Genomic DNA, 27248 nt, shown 5'->3' on the forward strand with positions numbered 1-27248 from the left:
CGTTGTTACGATACGGGAACAAACAATAGCGTTCACAGTGATGTGGCAGGAACTTCGAATACAAGAAAATATGGCACGGGAATCCGTATTCTTGCTTTGCAAAATGAGAATCTAGATGACCTTTTTCATTTATGCCTTATGAGTGGACCTGGTAGTCTGATAAAGTGTGTCCTGGAAACGTTTTTGTTACCTTCTAGAGTAATCTGATAGTAAGATAAACTTCTCGTAGCTGGAGTCCACAGTAATTTAGAATTTTGTAAGTGATATCGTGGTCGCTTTTTGACTGTAAAATTATTCATTTGTAAAACCACCCGGGTGGTGAAGTACACACTTCAAAATCGGTTCTGTAAATAGCTTCTGGATGCTGGTTTTCCAATTCCACATTCGATTTTGGCCTCCTTGTAAACGCAACCGGTTTTGAAATGTGCTTGTGCTATCAGGTTTCACCTAGTTAAAAAAAAGGCTAATATTTACGGAGTTGCCATTTGTACAGTGACGGGTAAGTAGAAATATTGGACTGAAGCTATTTACACCTGCAAATGTGCTGCCTAAATCATAAACCGTATCAGTTGTTTTCCAGCCGCCGTATTTAACTGGGCTAGCAAATCCGCTTCAGACCTTAACATCTTAAAAATAAGAGTGAAAAAGATCTCCTAAATTTGGTTTTCGTCTTCCGGAAGACGTGTCTCGTGTAAACGTAGTGATCCTGTGGACTCCCGTCTTTTTTGTTACTGCTCACGAATCCGTGTGTGAACTTCTCCATTTAAATGTATTGTAAGGATATTGCTCGTATTCTACGGTATTTTTGTTCACATCCGGTTTTCACACTTTTTTAACATTTAAGAAAGAAAAATATCGACACGCAAAAACACACATTCTCACTCTGCAAAATATCACTCCGTCCCCAATGTCGACCGTTCCAACTGAAAAATAGCCGTTTTTGTGTGGGATACTTGCTTCTTGAGGTAGGTTAACATTTCTCATCGGAGTAAAATCAGTAACGGGATTAAAATATTTCTAAAACGGTCCTCGGAACATAAAAGATTTTCATTTTGCTTAAAGCCTTACTGATTTAAAGTGTTCAGCCGGTTCTATTTCCTTCTTCTTCTTCTTCCTCCTCCTCCTCCTCCTCCTCCTCCCCCCCCCCCTCCCCCCACCCCTCTGTCGCCGCTACATTTATTACCGTTCTGCTAGACTAGTACAATAGTTACATATTCTAAAACATGTAATGATTTTCGAAACGACGAGGTCATTCGTATAGCAATTAAACATATGCAGGTAAAAGGTTGTCAGTTACATGTTGTTTGGTTTATGCAGTTGCTCTGAGTGCCAATATATGGACAAGCAAGTATTTGCACCATAAAATATATGCAGTGAAAAATAAAAAAAATATGCTAGTAAGAAGTTTGTGTGATAATAAAATATTGTCAAACCAGTATGACGGTCCTTCTTCGATGTTTTGAGTGTTATTGAAGTATCAAATTTCTACGTAAGGCTCCCTCCTCGCGAGATTTGCAGACGAGTTACTGAAGGAAACTCTTAAGTTTTGCTGGGTACCGAAAGCGTACACTAGGTCCTAGTGCTTCAAGTGGATCGTTCACGGCATATTCAGAATCTGCACATTACCTTGACATTTCGCACTTCTACCAATCAAAATTAGTGACGCTATTTCGAGAAAGAAAAATGCTACATGCTTTTCAGGACAGATGGTTTCGAAAAACATGACCGATTCGACGCAGGCAATGTACAATTGCATGTACTATCTGTGTTATGTTAACAGCCTAAGTATTTTTAATATTTCGCTTTCAGATGGTGGGGAGTCGATCATGCCGCCATCCAGTTGCCTTCTACCGCGCAAATGTGAGCTCAGTATCTTTTTCTTTACGCTTGCAGTGCCCGCATTTTTGTCTTGCAGACCCTCACCTTCTTAGCTAGTTATCACTGTTCGATCATTTCTTCAGATCGCTGTCTTGTTTCATCAAGATTGTCTCATCAAATGCATTGGAAAATAGGAGCCACTCTAAGAACTCAATTCGTAGAATGTGTACGAAAATACTGTCATGAAGTGAAGACGATAACGCTCATTACTGTCTTCCGATGCAGGCTATTTGAGTAGTTTGGGTGGTAATCTTTCACGACCATAGTTGCTTGTGCAGTGTTGGTGTCTTCGTAGCTGATACAAAGACAGTAAACTGGAAATCGTCGAATCTTGGCAGCTGTCTGCTCGCCATTGCCTCTGTTTTTTTACCATTAGGAATTGAATAAAAGAAAAAAATTAATATTCGATTTAGTGTTACGGTATAGGTTCTCTTAATTTCTACAATATGCTCCACATAAAGTTGAATTGGTTTCGTACCAATGAAATGTTTCATCAGTGTTTGAGTTTCAAAGAAATTTACAGTCTTGAATCACACCGTTGTTGGCACAATAAGAAGTGTTGTGATATCATCTGGCAGAATGTCAGAAATTTATTTCTGCTCCCCATTGATACATTGATTGGCTATGAGGTAGTAAATGATTTCATAGAGGACTTCTACAGATACTGTGTATGACATGAGCAGAGTGGAAATAATTTCACGTAATGTCTGTGGGACAAGTTCTGTGCAATGATATGCAAGTTTGCATGCTCACTTACTTAGGAAGCCTTCCTCAGAGAAGCAGTATGACAGCACGTTTGTCTTAATGCACACAACACCTAGATGGTGTACATAAATATTTGGCACTGGGTGCCCCGTAAATCTAACCTTCCACAAAACCTTTTGACCTGAGCTTGAGAAATTTTATGGTTTCCCTTACAATTTTTTTCCTTTATCTTAATTGTATTATGAATATGGATAGTAATGAACTCAAACTAAAATTTTGTGTGTGTTACAGGCTATTCTCGATACAAAGCAGCACTCAATCTCGTACACCTTGTCGAGAAACCAAGCAGTCATAGTAGAATACATGCCTGATGAAGAAACAGACATGTTCCAGGTGAGTTTTCATCACAATAATTAAATCTGTGGTAGTTGAGCTCTGCCTTGTAAGTAGGAGGGGTAAGTGGTGAGTTGCAACAGTGAGACCATATGAGTTATAACAGAAGTTGTTACAGATAGGGGGTGGGGGAGTGGGGTGTAACGGTTAATGCTTGCAAGGAAGTAATACCCACAATTTGTACCAAGAAGTTTTTATATTGTGAAACATGATTTTGAAATATGCTGCATGAAATTATGCTGCCGCAGACTTGAGCTAGTTTTGTACAATTAAAAACTAGACGAGTGCATGCCAGAAATGTAATCACTGGATATGAAGTCACAAGTGAAATTTGAATACTAAATACTGTACTGTTTAGTGATTATACCAAAGTCCTACTCTTCCTTCCCATTTTCTTTTGTTAATTATATGGTTTTTAAGTAGGCATGCTCAAAAATCCAAATCTGTAAAAGCAAGCTCTGTGATGTGTGCTTAAAATATTATGAATGTTATTACCATGTGGTAAGTACCTGCTGGACGCTGTCTTTAGTGAATAATGTCGCTGAAGACAGTTCAAATGAAATATTCTTTTTGTGGAGAGTTTTCCCATACAGAAACTGCCAAATAATCCACAAGCAGATGAAAGTGTTAGTACAAATTAACTATACTCCCTCCCCTCCCCTGCTCCCTTCGCCTATTCTGCCCCCCCCCCCCTCACATACCCTTCCCTCCCCTGTCCATCCCTAGTCAGTTTGCATGAATAGCCCAAAGAAAATCTGCAAATTGTTTGCTCATTGAGAATGTATTGTGGTGTGTGCCACATATGTTTATGTAGTGTGTGTGCAAGGGGGGGGGGGGGGGCATGCATGCATGCATGCATGCATGCATGCCTGCATGCCTGCCTGCCTGCCTGCCTGCCATTTACACTGGAATTCTTTGGACCTCCTCCAAGAAGTACGCAAAGACCAAACAAGACAAAATGCCATTCATTAGAGTGAGTGTAAAAGCATATTACTCACTCACTTTATATGACATCAGTTGCATACCTTAGCCTGTATTTTTTTTCTTTATATTATTTGAGCTATCCACACATCTAAAAGTGAATCAGCTACTAGTATTCTTATGCACTAGAGGAGTGAGGGATGATCTGTTGGCAGATATAATATTGTATTGAAACCGATGTAGCCATTTGAAGATGATCATGATAGTTTGAAACAAATAAGGGTATAATTTTAATACTTAAAAGATATTTGTAACTGGTTACTTTCTCCAACAGTGATCATTAATTGAAAAAGAGCCAGTTCATGAACATCTAGCATGGATAAAATAACATTTTTGCCTTGTCATGTACTTTGGGGATTGTCTTAAGTTTCCAGCACGTCTGTGAAATGAAAGTGTCTCATTTAGGCTAGTATTACTCCTGTTACCATTTACTGCAGATAAGTGATACCTCATCACTAAAATTGAATACTAACAGAACAGAGGAAACATTTTCCACAGGCAGAGGCTCCACTTCTATTCCCAGTGCAGTATAATGCAATAACATGTACCTAAACAGGAACAGTGTGCATAAATAATTGTTAAATATAGGATATGTGAATAATTGAGTACATTTGCAGCCCGTGAAACTTGCGGTAATATTATGAAAAAGTGTTGGAGAATCTGAATGATTTGTTCCATCTTAAGATAATAGAAACGTCATTGGTTATAAATTACTTACCCACAACAGAAGTATGGTTCTGGATATGAATATAACTGAAACAATTAACTGAGTAGTTCATTTCTCAGTACTGTTTGAGCAGTGTGTACTTAAGCAGCATACAAATTTTGAGTGAAACATTTAGCACCACAATACTGTACATTCGGTTAAAATTAATGGTGAAATTTTGTATTGATTGATTGCAGACTGAATATGTGAAACCTCGTAATAACATTGTCCTTCACAAAATTATTGCATTTGCCCATTAAATTCTGATAGACTTTATTATGCCTTGCAGATTGGGCGATCATCCGAGTCACCAATCGACTTTGTTGTAATGGATACTGTGGCAGGTGAGAAGACACGTGACAGCAAGATGGAGCAGAGCACCATCTCGCGGTTTGCTTGTCGCATACTTGCCGACCGAGCAAACCCACGCATTGCACGTATTTATGCTGCTGGCTTTGATGGTTCCTGTAACATCTTCCTTGGTGTGAGTATAGCTGCTTGCAGACGATATGTAGAAGCAGTCTCTCCACAAACCCTAATGAATATTAACAGTTTATGTTGCCAGTTGCATGTGAGCAGTGAGTGCAGAATTTTACAATGTAGTCGGCATACATTTCACACCTTCGTCAACGTAAATAAGTACTAGTTTCTGTAGTTGCAGCAGTTGCTTATGCATGTTTTCAACTATGAGAGCATTATATTTTTGAATCAGGAGTTAACACCTGCATTCTCATTTGATAAGAGCATTACCTGTGAAATGCATCGTTTTAATGAGTATCGTTTTAATGAGTTCTTAGTTGGGATAATAGCACAAATGAAGTACAAGGCATGCACCTAATTTCATTACATTTGCGTCTATAGCTAAAAGATTTTGTTAGAATAGACTTCGCGAATCATAAGATACCATTGTGTAAGACCACATCAAAGTGACATATCTCAATGGAATGCAGATGGCACATGTTGTTTCACAGCAGAAAGAAAATTATTTAAAAAACTGAATGTAATGTGCTTACCGTGTGTGTTTTACATTATTACTGTTTCAAGATCTGGCTTCATTACTGTTATGTATCAGTCAAATAGAGTGTTGAGTTTTAAAGATGACAGTCCGCCATTGCTGTAAGATCTTCAGTGCAGAGGTGCATAGTCAGTTTTACCTCCACTGTAAAGTGGTGTGATAACACATTGTGCTTGACTGGCAAGAAGTGGTCACTATTGGGTTGTACCAAACCTTAAAATTATGCATTCAGGATGCAGATTTTCCGCAGAGATGTTTCAGTGTACTGTCTAAACATATATCCTGAAAACCCTCGGCATTTTATGTTATGGGGACATGTCTTTGCAATACAATTCAGGGAATTTGTGGGTATCGACATTGTCATCATTATTGTTGTTTAGACTTTGATAAATGATGGCAATACTGCATGGATCATGTGCATGATAATCACTTTGATGTGGAGAACTTAACTGAGATGGAACAAATGTTGCTTTGTCTCTGTATGAAGCTATATGGTGCCCTTGGACACTGATCACCTGTGTTTGTATGACTGTACTGCCATCATAATGTGCAATTCATTGAAGGAGTAGAGGAAGCGATGAAATTTTTCTGTGCCTTTTGTAATATACTCATCTATGTGGCATAGTAAGATAAGTAGCCTAATGAATAGTGAAATCTCAACCACTATGTTATTTCTTTATTTATTTTTGATGTATGTACCTAACAGACAGCACAGTATTGTGTAACTGGTACAGCTGGTGACTAAAACAAGTTTCTGTAAATAGTTAAAAAAACAAGCCATAACAAATCATTGTAACAGGCAGTAATTTGCTCTGGTGAGATACTGTAACATAATCTCGAGGTTACGCAATGGCTTCCATAAGGTAAAGCTAAGCAATGCCATAAAAATGGCACTACGATCGTGCATAGTCTGTGTGATGGTACAGAAGCCTCCATGTGAATGTACACACATTTTTCTGATACAGTGATTACAATGGCATTCTAATGATTTCAGTGTACTTAGTTTTGCTTGCTGATTACTACACTATACGAAGAGAATATATTATTTAAATTACCACCTGATGTTGCACAAACAAATAAAAGAATCTCCAATGCCTGACTTGTATAGGTGACTGGGGAAGCTTGTGAAGAGAGACATCCTTATATAATGATGAATGATTGGCATTACCTAACACATGATCTTCTCATGAAAGCAGCTCGCACATTGCAGATTATTCTACTGGTAGCCTCTCTGTTGTCTTCTTTCTCTCCACTTATTATCTTTCCTTTTGTTGTAATATGAGTTTTTGTGAGATTAAGGTTTAAGCTGTTGGCTGTCAATGAGTTGTTAACCTGTTCCATTATTCTCCTGTCCCTCTGTGGTACAGTCATGTTTTGTCTGTTTATCAATAAATATGCCATCAAAAAAAAATTACAGTTACTGAACAGTTAACCAGTGGCTCAAGTTAGTAGTTCATGATTAAAAACAAAGATTCCAAGACTTACCAAGCGGGAAAGCGCCGGTAGACAGGCACAATTTATTGTGCCTGTCTACTGGCACTTTCCCCCTTGGTAAGTCTTGGAATCTTTGTTTTAAATACATATATCTCAGAGAGAGACAGAGTGTTTACTTTCAGACACAAAGGAATTGTAGATGTTGGCCACTTGCCGGCACTGATTTAAATCAGCGGGGAAAGTTGAAAATTTGTGCCAGAGCAGGATTTAATCCCGGGTCTCCTGCTTACTAGCCAAATGCTCTGCTCACTAAACCATAGTGGTCATCACAAGTGCATAGACTGGTCATAGCACACCTCCTGTCAGGTGCGAATTCTCAACTTATTCACCCACTACTAATGTTGTGCCCCTTCCCCTTTCTCCTCATTACTTGTGGGATTTTGCCGATTCCCATAAGGACTAGAGTCTGGTATGCATCCAAACCGAAGAGATCATTGGATATCATCTTAATTATATATACATGTGATGTGCTGTTGCAGTAATGACTATGTCCTAGGAAGTTGGAGACAGAGGATTCAAATCCCAGTCTGGCATGAATTTTCAACTTTTTGGAGTGTGGGGAAAGATGCCCATTTACATGCCTCAGTTAAGACACTAACTTCTCTTAACATGCTCAGTTAACTGTTTATCTGTTTCTTTGTTTTCCTCGTAGTATATTAAATTTTGTGCATCTTTTTCTGTGTAAGAGGGTTAGTATCGTGTTTTTGGAAGTGTAAATTCATTTAGTCTGGAGCGCAGTAGTTGTTCAGAGAGCATTACATAGCTCATTAATGCATCAGCGTCCATTGGTGACACATCAGGAGGATAGCAAGTTGTATATCTAGAATTCAGTTTGCTTTTATAATTTACTTCAGTCTTGTGATTATTATTATTATTATTATTATTATTATTATTATTATTATTGGGTTTGTGGGGTGCTCAACTGCGTGGTTATCAGCTCCCGTACAAATTCCCAATTTTTACACCGTCCAGTCCCACCACTTTTACAAATGATAATGAAATGATGTCAACACAAACACCCATTCCTCAGGCACAGAAATTGCCAAACCTTGACGGGAACCGAATCCAGGACTCCTTGATTCAAAGGCAGGAACACCAGCCACTAGACTACAAGCTGCGGATGACGCAGGAGCAGCTGGCTGCAGTTAGCAAACAGCTGAGTGCACTTTTGGCTACGCTGCCTCAGTTCGTAGCAGTAGCGGAGAATCTGGCACGTTTGTTTTGCCCATGGGCTCTTCCTTCCGAGGCACCTCAAAGTGCACCTGACACGGTGAATGTGACCTCAGAGCAGGGCAAGTGGTGGGTGGTAAAGCACTTGCATGGCTCGAAGTGCAGGGCCCATGTGGAGACTTGTCACCTGGTCTTGATCATTCACCTGTGAGTGGACAGGTGGCTCCTTCAGCAGGGTCCGAGCAAGCACGTAGGGGAGGGGTTCACTAGTTACCAGGAGCTTCAGTGTTAGATGGTTTACAGAGCCACATAGGCAGATAGCGTTCATATGTAATGAACTTTCTTGGGATCGAGATGCTTAAGTCCACGAATCAGCATGGTTTTAGAAAGCATCCCTCCCGTGAAACTTGGCTTGCCCTTTGCTCACTTGATATGTTGAGAACCATGGATGAAGGGCAACAGGCAGTTTCCATATTTCTAGATTTCCAGAAAACATTTGACACAGTGCCCCGTTGTAGGCTGCTAATGAAGGTGCGAGCATATGGAATAGATTCAGACATGCGAGTGGCTTGAAATCTCCTCAAATAATAAAACCCAGAGACAAGGGTAACATCAGGGACATGCCAGGGATGTCTGATATGATCACTGTTGTTCTCTGTATGCACAAATGATTTGGCGGAGAGAGTGGGCAGCAATCTCAGATTGTTTGCTGATGATGCCATGATGTATGGTAGGTTGTCGAAGCTGATTACCTGTAGGAAGATACAAGACAACTTGGACAACATTTCCAGTTGGTGTAATGAATGGCAGCTAGCCCTAAATGTGGAAAAATGTGAGTTAATGCAGGTGAATAGGAATGTCAAACTCGTAATGTTAGGATACAGCATTATCATTGTCCTGCTTGACACAGTCAAGTTGTTTAAATATGTGCGTATAACCTCGCCAAGTGAGATGGAATGAGAATTTGAGGACTGGGGCAGGGAGGGTGAATGGTGGACTCTGGTTTATTAGAAGAATTTTTGCGGAAGAGTGACTGACCTTTAAAGGAGACTGCATATAGGATACTGGTGTGACGTATTCTTGAGTACTGCTAGTGTCTTTGAGATCCATACCAGCTCGGATTGAAGGAAGACATCAAAGCAGTTCAGAGTTGGGATGCTAGGTTTGTTACTGGTAGATTCCGACGTCACACAAGTGCTTGGAGATGCTTCGGGAACTCAAATGGGAATCACTGGAGCGAAGGCGGTGTTCCTTTCAAGAAATACTATTTAAAAAAATTTAGATAACCAGCATTTGAAGCTGACTGCCAAATGATTCTACTCTCCCAACATACATTGTGAGTAAGGACCATGAAGATAAGATATGAAAAATTTGGGTTCATATGGAGGCATAGAGAGCGTTGTTTTTCCCTTGCTGTATCTGCGAGTGGAACAGGAAAGGAAATGACTAGTAGTGGTACAGGGTACCCTCCGACACACACCTTAGGGTGGCTTGCAGAGTATCTATGTAGGTGTAGATGAGCTTTGGATGTTGGCAGCATCAGAATTTTCACACAGTTTGCCTCAAATACTCGTTCTCTAAATTGAACCAACAAGTTTATGTAAGAAGAATGACACCTTCCTTGCAAAAGTTCAGATTGACCTTCCCTTCCCATATTTGGTACACCTTCTGATGGACCATACTGAATTTTGCAGACCTGTCCATTTGTCTTTGAAAGTAATGAGTACATTGTTGTTGTTGTTGTCTTCAGTCCAAAGACTACTTTGATCCATCTATCCAAGGTTGTCTGTTCCATGCAAGTCTCTTTACCCCTACATAACATCAACAACTTGCATCCATTTGAACCAGCTTACTGTATTCAAGCCATCATCTCAACTTGATGATTACTTGTTATCTAAGGTTATTTCCAAATAACTGAATTCTTCCTTTCGGCAAGTGGTGCCATAAATTTCTTTTTTTATCTTTGTTGATCAGTACGACCTCATTAGTTATTCAATTTATCCATCTAATCTTCACCATTATTGTGTTGTACCACATTTCGAAAGCTTTTATGTTCTCTTGTCTAAGCTGTTCCTCATTCATGTATCGTGTCCACACAAGGATACACATTAATAAAAATCATCTCTCAAAAAAAAAAAAAAAAAAAAAAAAAAAAAAAAACCTTCATAACATCTAAAATATATGTTGGACAGCAAATTTCTCTTCCAGAATTAATGTTCTTGCCATTGTCAGTCTGCATTTTATATAATATCTACTCGGCCCTCTCCTCAGTTCATTAGCTGCCAAAATAATGAAACTCGTCTATTTCTTTTAGGGTCTCATATCTTGTACCTCTTTTCAACACACTGTCCCTTGCATTCAGCTTCTGTGTTTGGCAGAACTAATTTCATCAGCAACCTATTAAATTTTTGTTTTATCTCTGAATTTTTATTACCTTTTCAAAGCCATCTTTGGTTTTCCTTATTGCTTACCTAGTCAACATATTAAATAACAGTGATGACAAGTTATAACCCTGTCTCACTCACCTTATATACTGTTTTCCATTTGTGTCCTTTGGTCTTGTAGTTGCAGTCTGTTTTATATTAAAAAATTAGAAATAACCTTTCGCTCCCCCTCTTTTATCCCTACCACTTCAGAATTTGAAAGTGTGTTTCCCAGTCAACATTGTCAAAAGCTTCCACTAAATCCACAAATTTTGCAAATATACATTTCCTTGAAACTTCCTGGCAGATTAAAACAGTGTGCGGACTGAGACTCGAACTCGGGACCTTTGCATTTCTCGGACAAGTGCTCCACCAACTTGGCTACCCAAGCACAACTCACGACCCGTTCTCACTGCTTCAATTTTGCCAGTACCTTGTCTCCTACCGTCCAAACTTCACAGAAGCTCTTCTGCAAAACTTGCAGAACTAGCACTCCTGGAAGAAAGGATATTGCGAAGACATGTCTTAGCCACAGCCTGGGGGATGTTTCCAGAATGAGATTTTCACTCTGCAGCAAGTGTGTGCGCTGATAAGAAACTTCCCGGCAGATTAAGTGTTTCATATCAGTGCACACTCTGTAAGTAAAACTGTTTTTCAAAACTGTTTTTCCTTACTTAAATGTGCTTCACCAAACATAGAAACACGCTTTAACTGTGAAATTTTGTTTTCATAATCAGTGAAACTGGAGATATCAGTTTTGATAAAAATGATTTCTTGAAAAACAACAAACTGTGGGCTACTTAAATATTGCTGAAGTACCATGTTTTTCATTATCTTTCCATCCTTGTGCTTTCAAAAGAGAAGTTCTATAATGACCTGTAATTAGATTCTTTGTACAATTATAAATTCTTGACACACTGAATAGTAGTTCAAAGGGATTTGATGTCAAACATTTACATATGATGAACAACCGTAATAACAGTTACGGAACAGTCAAGTAAAACACTGAAAAAATTATTGTAAAAATGCAGAGAAAGTGAGGAGGACCAAAATTTAACATCGATATGCAATTCTAGTGTTGCATTAAAATTGTCAAAATATTACTGATCACATGACTGGTATAATTAGGCTTTAAGTGAAGTCATTGTAAAGATCTCTTGAACTGGGTGTCCCAGTGTGTGAATAAGTACAAAATCACCAAAATGTGTGGCAGACAAGTAACATGTTTTCCAGCCATTAAAAATTGAGCCACAGAATGAACCCAAGTACAATAGGGAGCATGTGCAGTGTACACGGACTGAAAATGTACTGACTGGTGGTCAGAGATGAACCGTGTAGGTTGTAAGTGTGTGTTGCATAATCCCTGATTACAGAAAGATCATAAGTGCATAAAATCAGAAATCTTTGGGAGAATTGTGTTATCTCTGGTACAAGGTGTAAACAATGTGTGTATAGCACAAAAATATGACAACGTGCCAATAAGAGCACTCTACATCGTATACTGGTTTACCACTAAATCTGGGGGTGGTGCTATGGGACTTTTCCTTGTCAGTATATGCAGAATGTTGTTGGACTCATTCTTTTGCTATTCTTTTGCTATTCTTGCAATAGGACAGTGAAGTGTTGTCCCAACAGCATAATGTTTTCCCACACACTGCCTATGAAACTCGGCTTTCTCTGCAAGGTGTGCAACAACTTCCCTGCCCAGCACAATTCAGACTTGTCTCTGATTGAGCATGTGTGAGCTATGACGGGACAAGAAGTGACATGCGTGACTTTTCAACCAAAAACTCTTAAAGAACTATGTGAACAGGTCTAGCAGATGTGGCAAAATATGGCCTTGGACAGTATTTGCTGTCTGTACAATCAACTGGATGTCAGTCGGTGCCTCCATTACTGACCGTGGAGGCTACCCATAGTACTAATATGGGTGTTTCAGCCTGTATCAATACTTGGTACCCCAGAGCCGCTTGTGCTATTGATCTGTAAATTCATTAATTTCATGTACTCCATATGCACCTTTTTTCCCCCTGGCAGTGTGACATTGACAAAAGGAAAGCAGCTGTTCACGGAATTCAGTATTTCAGGAGACATATCCAAAGACAGTCTGTCTACTGCATTTATCCGATTATAAGATGAGGTTTTTCCCAAATTCGTCATTCAAGAAATTTGGGATTGTCATATATTTGCAGATAAAACTACTGCTGCTGAGGTCAACATTTTTACATTGTTTAATATAAAAATATGGCAATGAAAATATGGCAAAGGCCTTGTCACAGTGGTTACACCGGTTCCCGTGAGATCACCGAAGTTAAGCGGTGTCGGTCGTGGATGGGTGACCATTCAGGCCACCATGTGCTGTTGCCATTTTTCAGGGTGCACTCAGCCTCGTGATTCTTCGGTCAAGAATACCATCATAACAATTGGGAAAGCGGTGTGCTGACCCCACGCCCCTCCTATCCGTATCCTCCACGGAGGATGACACAGCGGTCGGGTGGTCCTGGTAGGCCAGTTGTGGCCTGAAGACGGAGTGATTTTTTTAAATAGATATATACGGGACCCATCTTACATTTATAGATGAAACTATGGCTATTGAGGTTTCATAAAAATTTATTTTTAACTATCCCAAAGGGTAGGGCATATCAAACAATACTTGTGGTTGAATAGGCTCGACATTTGCCTATGCACCGAAGCACTTGAAACGATATTAACCTTGCTTGAACAATCCCATGACATTTGACTTGCTGTGCAAGTTCAAGGGATACACAAGCAACTATGAAGCAACCACTGCTAAAGTCTAGTGCTCTGCTTAAAAATTGACAATTTTGTGAAATACACAGAGGGAAATAACATTAGATTCTACCAACTTAAAAACTTCAGTTGTATTTGAACAGTTCTGTAATAAAAGTTCTAATAGATGTATGGATACCGTATACACACATTTGTGCTGCTTTTTAAGTAAAGATAACATTCAAAGGCGATTATCTTGTCCTTCAAAAACCATTACTTGATTTGAATCAAAGTCAATATTTTATTTGGTTATGAGAAAGTAATGATTTACCAAAGAGTTGAAAGGAGAGATTTGGTCTCTATACACACATTAAATTCCCGAAGAAAATCATTGCCAGATTTTTAATCAGGTTTAGAACAATAGAAGAACAAGAAGAAAAATGAACCCAGAATGAAATGTTTCATCTATGTTCCACTGTTGCTCAAGTACAACTATATGGAAAGTTGGAGGAGGAATGGTACCCAGCGTGGCTGAGAACTGCAATGAGTGTGGGGAGGGGAGTGTTTGGCAGACAGAAATTTCATTGTGCAGCCAACTATGGATACATATTCTGTGTACTTTAATATTTCGTGAACATCTACCTTGTTAAGCTGCAGTCTGCCCGAATCAATTTGACTTTAAAATTGAACAAATACTGGAAAATAATTTGCATTTTTCAAGGAGACTCTAAAAGTCTAGACAGGGACCAGTTTACATGTTTCATGCAGTAATGTTGTCGACACTCACAGTGATCTATGATAGAACACTCACAGTGATCTATGATAGAAACAATTGGGAGTTTGTTAGCTGCTGGTTCTCCTACGCAGCCAATGAGAAAGCAGAAGGCAGATGATATGTTTGGAAGCAAGTGTCATTGTAACATTCTCACTTCTGGATAGGAGCAAAATCTGCCTTGTGTTCAGAAAAAAAGCAGCTGTGTTCTTGGGTCCCACAGTAACTCAAAACCTCACAAATCACGACATATTTGGAAGAAACAGCCAAATATTAGTGGCAATGGAGATAAAAGATACATAGCTGTCTGAGGAGGGTGGTGGTGGTTGGCAATTGAAAATAGTGATACCATAGATAACAGGCTCAGGAAACAGAAAAGCAGCATAGATAAAAATTGATGTAAACAATTTATTTTTATCTGTTGTATTTGTACTTTTATTATAAAATGTAGACAATAAGTAAATAGCATGAAAGTTTGTAATTTTGATCAGTCAAAATTTGTTAAAAATGAATTTTTCTCAAGAAGCCTCCCTTTTCCCTTCCTTTTTTTAGAGGAGTGGAGCCATGTCTTATATTCTGGGTCATCTTGTACTTGGGTAAACACAGTAAGACTGCAAGTGAATCCCTTCTGCCAATAACTGGTGATGACTGGGAAGGTCCAACAACTGGAGCTCCGATGGTTTCAATTGAACTGACAAAGGACAAAATCATTGTTAATACTACTGATTCGGACTACAATGACATATACACAGATGAGGAATATAGTGGTCCAATTCAGAGTGATTTATGTGTACATAAGTCAGACACATATGTGAATAAATGTTCAAAATTTTACTCATTCTCTTTTGATTTGACACAATGTAAGTTTTACTACAAGTTCTTTTTAATTTTGAATTGTCTATGAGGACTGATATAGAACTAGCAGCAACAAACACCATCATTTAGCATGAAACTACCAATTTCAGTTTAACAAATTCTGTAAACTTTTATTACATCCCTGTTTCAGTTTCTACTTTCATAGGTGCCTGCAATATATAGCAGTTGGGAGCTGTTATGGCAGCACATAATAGATGGCACTGTCACTGCTCCTTGCAGCAAAAACTGTAGGTACACGCAAGTGTGATGTCAGCACTCCACGACAGTACTGCAGCTTGTTACCCCCCCCCCCCCTCCCCCCCCCAAACACACACACATTGCCTCCCACCCCTCGACATCGTATGTGGTGGCATTCAGTGGGCTGAACTTCCTTCCTCCACTTCCATCCCTCTCCCCCCCCCCCCCCCCCCTCTCTCCCCATCTCCTTCAGAATTTTCTTATTCTGGTGAACTGACTGTAGTCATATTGTGTAATGTGATGATATGCCGTAGTTACTGTAGATCAATAAAATTTCATAGAACATCAATTTGCCCTTTACAGGAAAAGGCCACCAAATGGCAGGATGGACGGGAGATTGATGGTCTTACAACAAATGGTATTCTCATCTGGCACCCACGTGGTGCCTTCTGTGGTGGTGAGGCAAAGATGGGCATATGGCGAGAAGTGTCTGTTGGGGGTGGCATCTACTCTCTAAGGCACTCACGGTCTGCACAGCAAAAAGGAGAGCCAGTTAGTAATTTTATGTTTATTTGGTGCTGAATATGCTACAAATATGTGTGTGTCATAAATATGTAAAATAAAAGGGAAAGGCAATCATTCACCTGTACTGGACTGATGATGCATGGTTCATGGAAACACATAATGAAACAGTAATCTCATTTGTTTTCAAACTCTTGCTCACTTTCTAATAGAAGTATACACATTCACAAACACAATTGCAAAAACACTCAGATGTACACTCCAACAATTGTAGTGAGTCTTATTATTAATTGTTGACTGTTGAGAGCAATTGTCTGGGCAGATGATGATGGTGGGATGGGGGAGGGGAAGGTTGCAGGAGACAAGGGAGGGAGGTGCACAGCTGCACAAGAAGATAATGAGTTTGGGGGGGGGGGGGAGGGGGAGGTTGAAAGGGAAGAGGGAGACAGGGAGGGAAGATATGTGTGTAGTTTTGAGACACTTGTACTGAAGGAGTGTATCCAAATGGCTCATTTGGTGAAGCAGCTGTTAGTCATTTGTGTTGTGGCGTGCAGCATGTTCAACAACTGGATGGGAGGTTGTATCCCAATAAATACTCTAGTAAGGTTATTGGTACATTGCCATGGCATTGGAAAGTTCAACCACTTCCTTCACAAAGGCTTTGACTACCTCTCGTCATGCCCTGAGTTGGGGGATGTTACCCGCATTACTAAAGTAGTGCTCTGATGCCTACCCAACCTACAGAATATCCTTGGTCATCACTACTCTGGTCCTGCTCCCAATCGCTGCACCCCATGGGTCACTCCCTTGTGGTCTGTCCAGGTGCAAGACGGGTTCCATGCATCCACCCACTATCACATAATGCAGTTCATTTACCCTATAAAAGGCAGGGCCATGTGTGAAAGCAAACATGTTATGTATCAGATATGCTGCAGTAATGTACAGGATTCTTTTTGGGCATGACAAGTAACCAACTGACCTTCCTGTGGCAAACTGCAAACTTTACCATCTAGTTGCCAAACTCGCAATACTCAGCTCTACCTTTTCTTCTCCCACGACTCTTTCTCTTCCCCTGTGTGGGTGCTCTCATCTCGTACATATGGTCTGTCCACACTGCCCACCTACCCCCTCCATGCCTTGTGAATCCTCCCCTACCCCCAACCCTTACCTCACTACCATCTGCCCAGGCAACTGCTCTCTTTAATCAACAAGAAACATGCGGTCTCACCACAGGTGCAGCAGTGAGTGAGTGTGACTGTGTGTGTGTGTGTGTGTGTGTGACAGAGAGAGATAGAGAGAGAGAGAGAGAGAGAGAGAGAGAGAGAGAGAGAGAGATATGTTTGTTTGTATAAGAATTACCATTAAGGATAAAATAAATTGTTAATTCTCCAAAATTGTGTCAGTCCCTGACTATAGAAGTTTTATTGTTACTAGTGTCTGTTTTAGACTTGCAATTTAATCATGTAGTTCATAATACACACTTCATATTCATATGCTTCTGCTTATTATCTGTACTCACATGGCTATTAGCAGTGGCTAGAGACCAATGTGTAACTTTGTGTCAGTATCAGAGTTTCTATTTTTTTGTATTTTCATTTGTCAATATACACATGTTTTTTCCTGCATTTACCTTCACCTGAATACTTAGTGGATTATAGTTGACAGTTTGCAGCATATTGTGCAATAATCTGTCAAGCATGACAGAATCCATTATTGTCTTATGAAATAGATGAAGCAGTTTACATAGAAGTATTCATGTACAAATACCTCTTAAGAGGGTGTGCCGGAAACTAATGCCTCCAATTTATTTATTCTATTCTCAATATAATTTGAGGTATTCCACATTATGCATATTACTTGGTTGACTTACTTGCTTTGGTCGTGCTAACCTCAACAAGTGTGACAGAGCTCAGAGTGGATGACTGAATATGGCAACAGACGACTCGGAATCAGGTTGATAAGCAAATCAGAAAATATCATCAGATGATACAGATATAGTTGTCACACAAGTATGGCATATCATATGATAATGTGTACAGGCTGTCATTGCAGAACTGTGGTATAGAAAACTGTGTGCACAGTAGGGGCCTCAAATGTTCACTCCCGATGTAAAACGGAGGAGATTTGACATCTGTCGGCACTTATTTTGCATGTTGAGTGCCAGGGTTATTGGTTCCTTAACAACATTGTAATGGATGATGAAAGCTGGGTTCACCATTTTGACCCTGGAAACAAGAGAGCACCACTAGAGTTTCATCATGCTGGGTCCGCAAGGCCAGAAAAATTCAAGACCATGGTGACAGCAGGCAGAGTCGTGCTCAGAGTTCTTGGGTGTTCAGGTTGTGATGCATTTTGAATTTATGCCTAAAAGCACCACCATAAACTCTGCAATGTACTGCAAGGCCCCCAGGAAACTAGAAGCAAGAGCTTGAGGAGTCCATCCCCATCCCCATATATACCGCCCTCTCCTTCAGTATGACAATGCCAGAGATCTCTCTCTCTCTCTCTCTCTCTCTCTCTCTCTCTCTCTCTCTCTCTCTCTCTCTCTCTCTCTCTCTCTCTCTCTCTCACACACACACACACACACACACACACACACAAACAAACAAAGCACTGAGAGATCTGCAAAAATTGGATACCACGGTTCACTGCCATTCATCTTCCTGCTTCAGATGTGGCCCCATATGAGTCTCATCTTGTTGCAAAACTTTTTTGATAATAGTGAAGCCGTGGAAGCAGAGTTGAGATTGTGGCTCCATGAACAAAATCAAACTTTCTACAATGACAGTATCCACAAACTGATCTCTTGTTTGGAGAAATTACCGGGGTGACTGTTTCGATACAAATATGTAGCCGTGAGGTTTCAAGATGCAGAATGTTAATAGTTTGTTTTATTTAAAAAGTTTTAAGAGCTTTTGTTTGAATATGGAGGCATTATTTTTTAGCATGCCCTTATGCATCGAAGTTGCATCTTAATTAATTTCATATTGTGTGAACATTTTAATTTCCTGGTTTCTCTAGAATTATTTCTTTAATGCTGGTGAGAATACTTCAGTTATTCATTGTGGTATATGCACTTGTATCACGTTTTAGATTTAAAATGTCCCACAGTTACATTACTTGAACTGTAAGAAACCACTTTTGACAAATAATAATGTTAGAATATCACGTAGGAAGCATTGGAGATGTATTATAGAACAAAGCACAGTGATAACCTATTGACAGAATTTCACTTCTGGCCATATTGCAGTGAGCTGAAGAATGCCATCTGGTTGAGTAAAATGAGCATTAAACTAAGAGTAGTAAGTAGCTCTCATGAAAAAATTTGCTTACAGGAAAAAAATTAATTAAATTAAAATTTTAATGGTAAAGGCAAGTATGCACAGATGTTAAAAACTGGTTTTCAGTGACAATGATGTCAAATGAAACTATAGAAAACACGAAAGGAGGAAATTAAATCAGTTATTAAATCACAGAAGAGTAAAGACTCATTTTCAAATAATGAAATATGAAGTAGACTTGTGTAGATTGTTACACCATTGATTATACTAGGTTACTTTTGTAGTGTCTCCTTCGGGTGTGAGCAATTAACTCAAATTTCCCACTTCACACTATAACATCCCAGCTTCCTCAACCAAATTATAACGTCCCAGGACTTTCTGCACCATATTATAACATTTCAGCTCCTCAACACCAAATTAAAACGTTGCATTAGGAGGTGTCTGCTTCGTGCAAAAGGTCTTGAGTTCATATTGACTACAACAAGTAATTCTTCATTACAGCCGTTTATTTACAAACAGAACTGACAGACTTCACAGACTCAACAACTGACTCTCAGAGCTAACCGCACTGCATATCCGAACTGGCAACTGACAACTCCTAGGTGTATTAATATCTTTCCAAACAATGAGAGTCTTTGACAATGTTTAGTTTACAATACGATAGCAATTCGTGACTTAAAACTAAATTAGACATTACAGAATTTTAGTACAGATTAAAGTAAGTAAAAGGATCAGTACATATAAATTCTTACAAGCATAATTTCCAAATAGATTTTATAACATTTTTCTACCAGCTTCTGGATAACCTTCACCAGATTTGTACCGATGTTTCCAGAAATATCTTGACATTTGATTCTGGATATTTCTTGAGTGATTCAGAACAACTATTTATATGTAAAATGATTTAAATCGTGTTTCAAAACGTAAATAAATCTTTTTAGCAATATTTCTTGATACAAATCGTCTTTCGAAATTAGGTTATGAAACAGTTTTCACAAGTTTTCGTATTTTTGCGATCATAATATAGAATTTCTCCATAGAAAGCTCCAGAAGTGTGCATTAAACGTTCATTTAGAGACTTTCTCTTTAGCTGGTGAGTTTTTAAAAGTATCTTGTCCATATTATACGAAATAATTTAGCTCAAAACTGATAATTTATACAATTAATCAGAGCTACAGCAAACAGTGAGTCTTTCTTTTACAAAATGAAATATAATTACAAAATTAAATGAAAATAGGTTACTAACACTAATATATATTCACATTAATTCTATTTTTGTTCTTTCTGTGCAAAGTGTCCTAATATTGACACAGTACAATATTTAAACATCACCAAAGTTTCCCTTTACATTTTGCATATCTGTATCGACATCCCCTAAAAGTCTACAGTATCGAATACTTCAATATGTCCCAATATGTCCTGTAATGTTACACAACCCCCCCCCCCCTCCATCAGCACTTCCATGTGAAACACGGAAGGGTTGATGTCCTTACATTACGAAACAGAAAAGTTTTACACATATCTTTGGTGTCTTCTTTCTTGAAGACCGGTGATCTTCTTTCTTGAAGACCGGTGATCTTCTTTCTTGAAGGTCGGTGATCTTCTTCCTTAAAGGTCGGTATACCTCAATGCCACACACTGTATTTCAGTCTCATCTTCACAGTCCGTATGGTTTCCATATACACTGCAGGCTATCACAGGCTGCAATAGCACAGTCCGCTATGAATATACAGCATACAGTGGTCAAACCCAGTTAAACATTAGCAAAAGCATTTAATAGTCGGTGGACCGGTTTTTAAGGACACAGAAATTTGAATTCTCTAAAGTCTAATTACTCAAGAAAATTTACTCTAAATAATTTCTTAAAGCTAAGAGAGGATAGACTGACAGATGGAGAAAATTGATTATACAGGATCACAGAATAAGTGTAAGATGCAATGGCAGAATACGAAAATGAAATATGACAATTGCATAGCTAGGGGACCTAGTGCTCGCCAAACACTTAGCACACAAAAAATGTATGCTCCCCTGAGGAATCAGATAAATACAACATAACAAAGTATACAAAAATATCGTGGTAAGATTACATATAAAAGTCTATAAACATCTATTATCTAAAATACTTTTTTACATTTTTTTATACAATTTCAGTTCGGTCACGTTTCGTAGGCCAAACAGTCTGCCAGAATTTGGGTTGACTAGACGGTAAGCATTCGGATGAGGATTGTCCTGAATCTTGAAAGGTCCAATGTATATGTCAAAAAACTTTTTTAATTCACCACTGATGGCTTTAGACTTCTCTTGTGTTTTAACAAGGACCAAGTCTTCAATTTTAAATTGAGTAGGCTTCAATCTTTTGTCATGTATACATTTCCTCTTATCACCTTGAGATTTCATGGTCTTTCTCACTATTTCCTCTCTCTCTCGAGTACTTAATGGTTTGCAGACTGGAAAATCAATGAAATCACTAATTGGATGTGGTGGTTTGCTATTATACTGTATTTCGTAAGGCGAAAACCCTGTTGAGGAATGCTGTAGGCTGTTCACAACATCTTCGAATTTCTCAACATAGTCAATCCAACTAGCATGATCAGTATTGCAGTAGGTTCTAAAGAATCGCCCAATTTCCCTCATGTATCTCTCCGAAGGGTTTCCTGACGGATGATAAGCTGAAATAAGAATGTGACTTATATTTTCATCTTCAACAAAAGCTTTCCATACTCCAGAAGAAAATTGAGTCCCATTGTCTGATAAGATTTTCTGAGGTTTTCCAACCCTGCCAAAATAGTCTCCTCTGATTTTTGAAATAATGCTCTTACTGTTTGCCTTGCGAAGAGGGTATAACTTAATGAATTTTGAAAAAACATCAACCATAACAAAAATGTAGCAATAGCCTCCTCTGGTCTTCGGTAATGGTCCATATAAGTCGACAGTGACTAACTCGTGTTGTTCTTTTGGTAAGATGTTTTGCATCAATCCTCGACAAGTTTGGTTGGATACTTTTACTCTTTGGCACCTGTCACAACCCGTCAAAATTTTTCTAACCCTCCTGGCTATGTTGTTAAAGTACACATTTTCTTGGATTTTCTGGATACACTTTTGAATCCCACAATGACCAAAACTTTCATGAATGTACTTGATGAGTACATTGATGTACTGTTCAGGCCAACATAATTTCCATACATCGCTATCTACACTGTTTCTCTTGAATAGAATCCCCTTGTAGATTTTGTAATAATCTCCCACTTTTTCATGTCCCTTTTTCCCTAAATAACTTTTGACCAGTTTACAGTTCTCATCGTGGTTCTGATTCTGTCGGATGTCATTACAGATGTCTCTGATTTCTTGTTCATTGTCCACCCCCTCTTAAATACATAATTTTGAATTCTTTTTCACATTCCCCACTGTCATCTTCGAAGTCACCCCCCACAGGTAGTCTAGATAAAGCATCAGCAACTACATTATCGGGTCCTCTAAGATATTTTATTATGTAATTAAATTGTTGTAACCAGAGTGCCCACCTGATAATCCTTCCATGATGCAACCTACATTCTTGAATATAGATTAATGCCTTATAGTCTGTGTAGACAACTACCTGGTTTCCCAATAAATAATTTCTGAATTTAGAAAATGCCCAGTAAATGGCCAAAAGCTCTTTCTCGGTAACAGTGTATTGCCTCTCATGTTTTTTCAAGGTTCGACTAGCAAAAGCAATAGACCTGTGTTCTATTTTCCCATTTATATTTACTACTTGGAAAAGGTGAGCACCTAGGCCATAATCACTACTATCTGCCATAATGCAAAAAGGTAAACTTAAATCAGGACGGTACAAAATTTGACTGTTACATAACTGTGTTTTTATTTCTTCAAAAGCAGCTTCACATTCCTGATCCCAAACCCACATTGCGTTTTTCTTCAGCAATCTGTTAAGACTTGGAGCATTTAGAGCTTGGGTACTAATGAACTTCTGTAGTAACCGCACATCCCGAAAAATGACTTTAGTTGTTTCTTGGTTTTTGGAATTGGGAATTTTGCAATTGCCTCGAGTTTTTCAGGATCTGGCAAAATACCTTCCTCAGAAATACTGTGCCCCAGAAACTTCAATTTTTTCATCCCAAACTTACATTTAGATAATTTAAGTGACATTCCCCCTTTCCTTAATCTATTGCAAACCTCCCTCAAAGTATTAACATGTTCTTCCCAAGTTTCTCCAGTGATCAAAATGTCATCTACATACACAGTTAATTTTGATAAAAGATCTTTTCCCAAAACAAAGTCAAGTGCTCTAATGAATTCGGCTACTGAGACATTCAGCCCAAATGGTACCACACAATACTGGTAACATCTTCCCCCATACAAAAAGGCAGTATACTTTCTGGAATCATTTTCTAATTCTACTTGGTGAAATCCTGATGTGAGATCTAAACTGGTCATGTATTTCATTCTTTCAAATTTATGAAGTAATTCGTCTATATTCTCGGGATGATCGGTCTCTCTTTCCAGATACTTATTTAGGTGTCTTGAATCTAGTACAAGTCTGACACTGCCATCACGTTTTGCAACCACTACCAAAGGATTATTGTATTGGCTCTTACTTCTCTCAATGATGCCCCACTCTTCCATCTTTTGAAGTTCCTTTTCTACATCTTTTCTCTTTGCAATGGGTACACTATAAGGTTTTATAAAGAATGGCTCATGTGGTTTTAATCTGAGTTTACATTGATAATTCTTTACTCTGCCAGGTCTATCATCAAAAACATCACAGTAATTCCACAATAATCTTTCTAACTCTACCTTCTGTTCTTGGTTCAAATTATCTGATTCCCATAATTTTTCTTGAACTATATCCCCATATTCTCCATCATCATAATCCTCAGTAATTTCCTCTACACAATAACCACTGTCTTTAGAAAATGTAACGTCCCTAATTTCAATTCCCTTATCAGCACAGTTTTGAACCGACATGTCAGTACTGGAACATACTCTCGTCTTAGGATCAATAAAGGTAAACAAACTCTTTTCTCAATCAAATGCTGCATTAGCTTTTAATATCCAGTCCATACCCAACAGTACATTCTCATTTAGGTCACTTATTACAAGACATCCTTGAGTAAACTGTACATCATTTATACTGAAGGACAAAAACACCTGTCTCTCAACAGTTTTGCTCAGTTTGCCAGTAATGCCTCTAATTTTTATTCCAACAACTGGTAATTCAACAAAGTCAGGATCATGCTTAATTATATCTCTTAATTTGCTTGAAATGGCACTAATTGGACTCCCTGTGTCAATCAAACAATACCCTTCCCAACCTGCGGCTTTAATTTTTATGGACTACCAGTAGTGGTGTTTTCCCTTTCTTCCTGTTCTTCATACAAAAGATCTTCTGCTATCTCATCATACCTCTGTTCCATATTTAGGTTTTCTTTATTAGGCAATACTTTCTTCAAACTTCTAGGTCTACTGGAATTTACTGGAATGTCTGGATTACTATTTACCTCACACACATCCTGACTAGTACCCCGTTTGATGATTTCATTAGGCTTAAAAGCAGAAACTGGTTCACAAATTTCCCTTAATTTGATCTTAACATCATTGTCATCACTGTAATCTTTAAATTTGTCCCAAACAGATTTCAAAATAATCTCAGATGCATCAGCACAATCAACCCCCCCTGTCTCCTGATGTATTACTAAGCTGAACTGGCACAATCTGATTCTCATGTGGAATGTAGTTAGAGTTCCTGGCACAACTATTCTCAACACTATTGCTTATAACATCCTCCTTAACTTCAACATAAACTATTCCATCCAATTCACCATCAAAATCTTCTAGTACATAATCACCATTAGCCTTAACATCAACATTATCATCATCATTGCCTGAGCTTACACTACAAACACTACTAGTATCACCAACATTACTCACAACACCATCTTCACCAACCACATCCACATGAATATTAGACTTTCCAGAAACTTCAGTACGAACATCATTATGACAACTTACATCTAAAACATCACCACACATAAGTTTGTACAATCCAAAATTATCAAAGTTATCCTTACCTTTCATTTCAGCATTAGCTGCTTCTTCTTGATTATATAAATTTGCAATTATATCATCTTCTAAGCCTACTTCATCAAAGGTAGCCTGGTTCCTATTACAGTTGTTTCTAGTATTTTCTCTGATGACATTCCAAAATTTCCTGTCAAATTTAATTTTTTCATTACCTCTATCTACAGATCGATCATAAGCATACTGTCTATACTGGTTAGGTCTCTGATTATAGTGCTGTCTGTTCCGGGTGAAATTAGCCTGATTTTGAAAATTCCTTGCCCCAAACTGACAGACTTCCAGTGGAGCATTTAGTCGTTTAAAGGCCTATGTCTGTCGTTTCCCTGCCTCGGGTTACCTTCTCTCATGTCATTACCCCAGGACCTGTTTCGGTTTTCCCATTCTCTGTTTGAATTAAAGTGCTGATCATTCCTACCAAAATTTCTTCTGTCATTGCTATTATAATTATCCCTGTTGTTGTTAAAGTTTCTTCGTTCACTATTATTGTTATTATTTCCACAGTTCGGTTCCCATCCTCTGTGTGATGAACCTACAAAGTCGTTAAATCTGTTGTTTTGTTCAAAGGCTCTATCAAGTTTGTCCACATATTTCAAGAATTGTTCTATGGACTCATCTGGACCATATACTAAACCCCATTGTACTCTTTTCGGAAGTCTCCATTTTAGTGCATCAATTTGAGTTAGCTCATCAAATGGCTTATCCAGATGCACTAATTTTTGCAACTGTTTCTCACAATAGGCTTTCATTGACCCATCAGGTTCTCTGTAACTAGGACCATTCAAGAATTCACTTTTGATTCGAGCTTGCTCAGTTTCAGACCAAAATTTGGTTAGAAAAATTTTTCGAAATCTTCAAAGGACATTTCCGCGGAACAATTCTGATTGGCCCACGAAAGCGCCTCACCATCAAGTAATTTCTTTACAAATTTTATCTTAACACTATCTGTCATTATGGACGTGAACTGCTCCTTGCAGAATTGCATGAAGTCTTTTGGTTGTATATTCTTGTCACCGGGTTAAGTTTTAATGGGAAAATTTCCCCATACCCCATTACAACTATTACTAAAACCTTTTTGCAACATAGTTTCTTGTATTTCTACAAATTTTCTGTCTACAGTTTTTTCGACATTACCTACTCTACTACAAATCTCTGTGACCTTTTTGTCAGAATCAGATTTGAAAGATTCAATTTCACTTTCAAAAAATCGTTTTGTCTGGTCAAATTCATTTCTCAATTGAGAATTTTCCTCATTTACAAAATCAACAACTTTTTCAAGTTTTGACTGGTTATTTGAAATTTCGTTACTTAAATCAGTTTCAAGGACAGAAATTTTGCTCTCAACTGTGTCCACACGACAACTAAGTTCTTTTTGGTTTGACTCAAAAGTAATTCGCCATTCTTAGAGAACCTGATTAGTGTGAGCAATCTGTTCTGTATTTGAATTTATTTCTGATTTTAAATCACACACAGCCTTCGAAATCGACCTGTCCATCTGTTGTTGTCTGTTCAATTTGTTGACGTAATTCGGCACAAGAATCGTCCATCTTCGAGTTTAACTCTGAAAACATTTGTTTTAACATTTCCAACATTCCTACACTGTCAGAAGCACTTTCCCTAATAGGTGTACTCGCTACACCGCTGTCAACACTGAAATCTGCGTCTTTTTCCATTATTTTAGGAAGCAGGTACTTATCTTAGTGTCCGTCGGCGGTCGTTGGTGTCCGTGTTTTGCGAAATTTCTTCAATTCCAGGATGGTTTCGCTCGGTTGATTCACTCCTCTTCTTGTGATCCCAGAATCGACGTATTTACTTCTGAAGAATGACTAGTCCGTCGTATATCCTCTTCTTGTGGTCCCAAAACAGACGTATTTCCTTCTTGTGATCCCAGAAGAGACGTATTTTATTTTGAAGAATCACTGGGTGGTCGTCAAATCCTCTGCTTCCTCCACCAAATTATAACATCCCAGCTTCCTCAACCAAATTATAACGTCCCAGGACTTTCTGCACCATATTATAACATTTCAGCTCCTCAACACCAAATTAAAAC

General features: G+C 38.5%; 1 protein-coding gene across 5 annotated transcripts in view; it reads left to right on the forward strand.

Moving 5' to 3' along the window:
* Positions 1-27248, forward strand: part of LOC126365831 (protein pellino) — a 399652-nt gene that overhangs the window by 329925 nt on the left and 42479 nt on the right. For all 5 annotated transcript variants that reach the window (XM_050008461.1, XM_050008458.1, XM_050008459.1 and 2 more), the window contains exons 4-6: positions 2875-2976; positions 4953-5147; positions 15684-15872. In XM_050008461.1, the coding sequence (XP_049864418.1) occupies positions 2875-2976; positions 4953-5147; positions 15684-15872 (486 nt within the window). The remainder of the gene's footprint in view (positions 1-2874; positions 2977-4952; positions 5148-15683; positions 15873-27248) is intronic.

Source organism: Schistocerca gregaria, chromosome 4 (genome assembly GCF_023897955.1).
Source record: "Schistocerca gregaria isolate iqSchGreg1 chromosome 4, iqSchGreg1.2, whole genome shotgun sequence".
NCBI classification, from domain to species: Eukaryota; Metazoa; Arthropoda; class Insecta; order Orthoptera; family Acrididae; genus Schistocerca; species Schistocerca gregaria.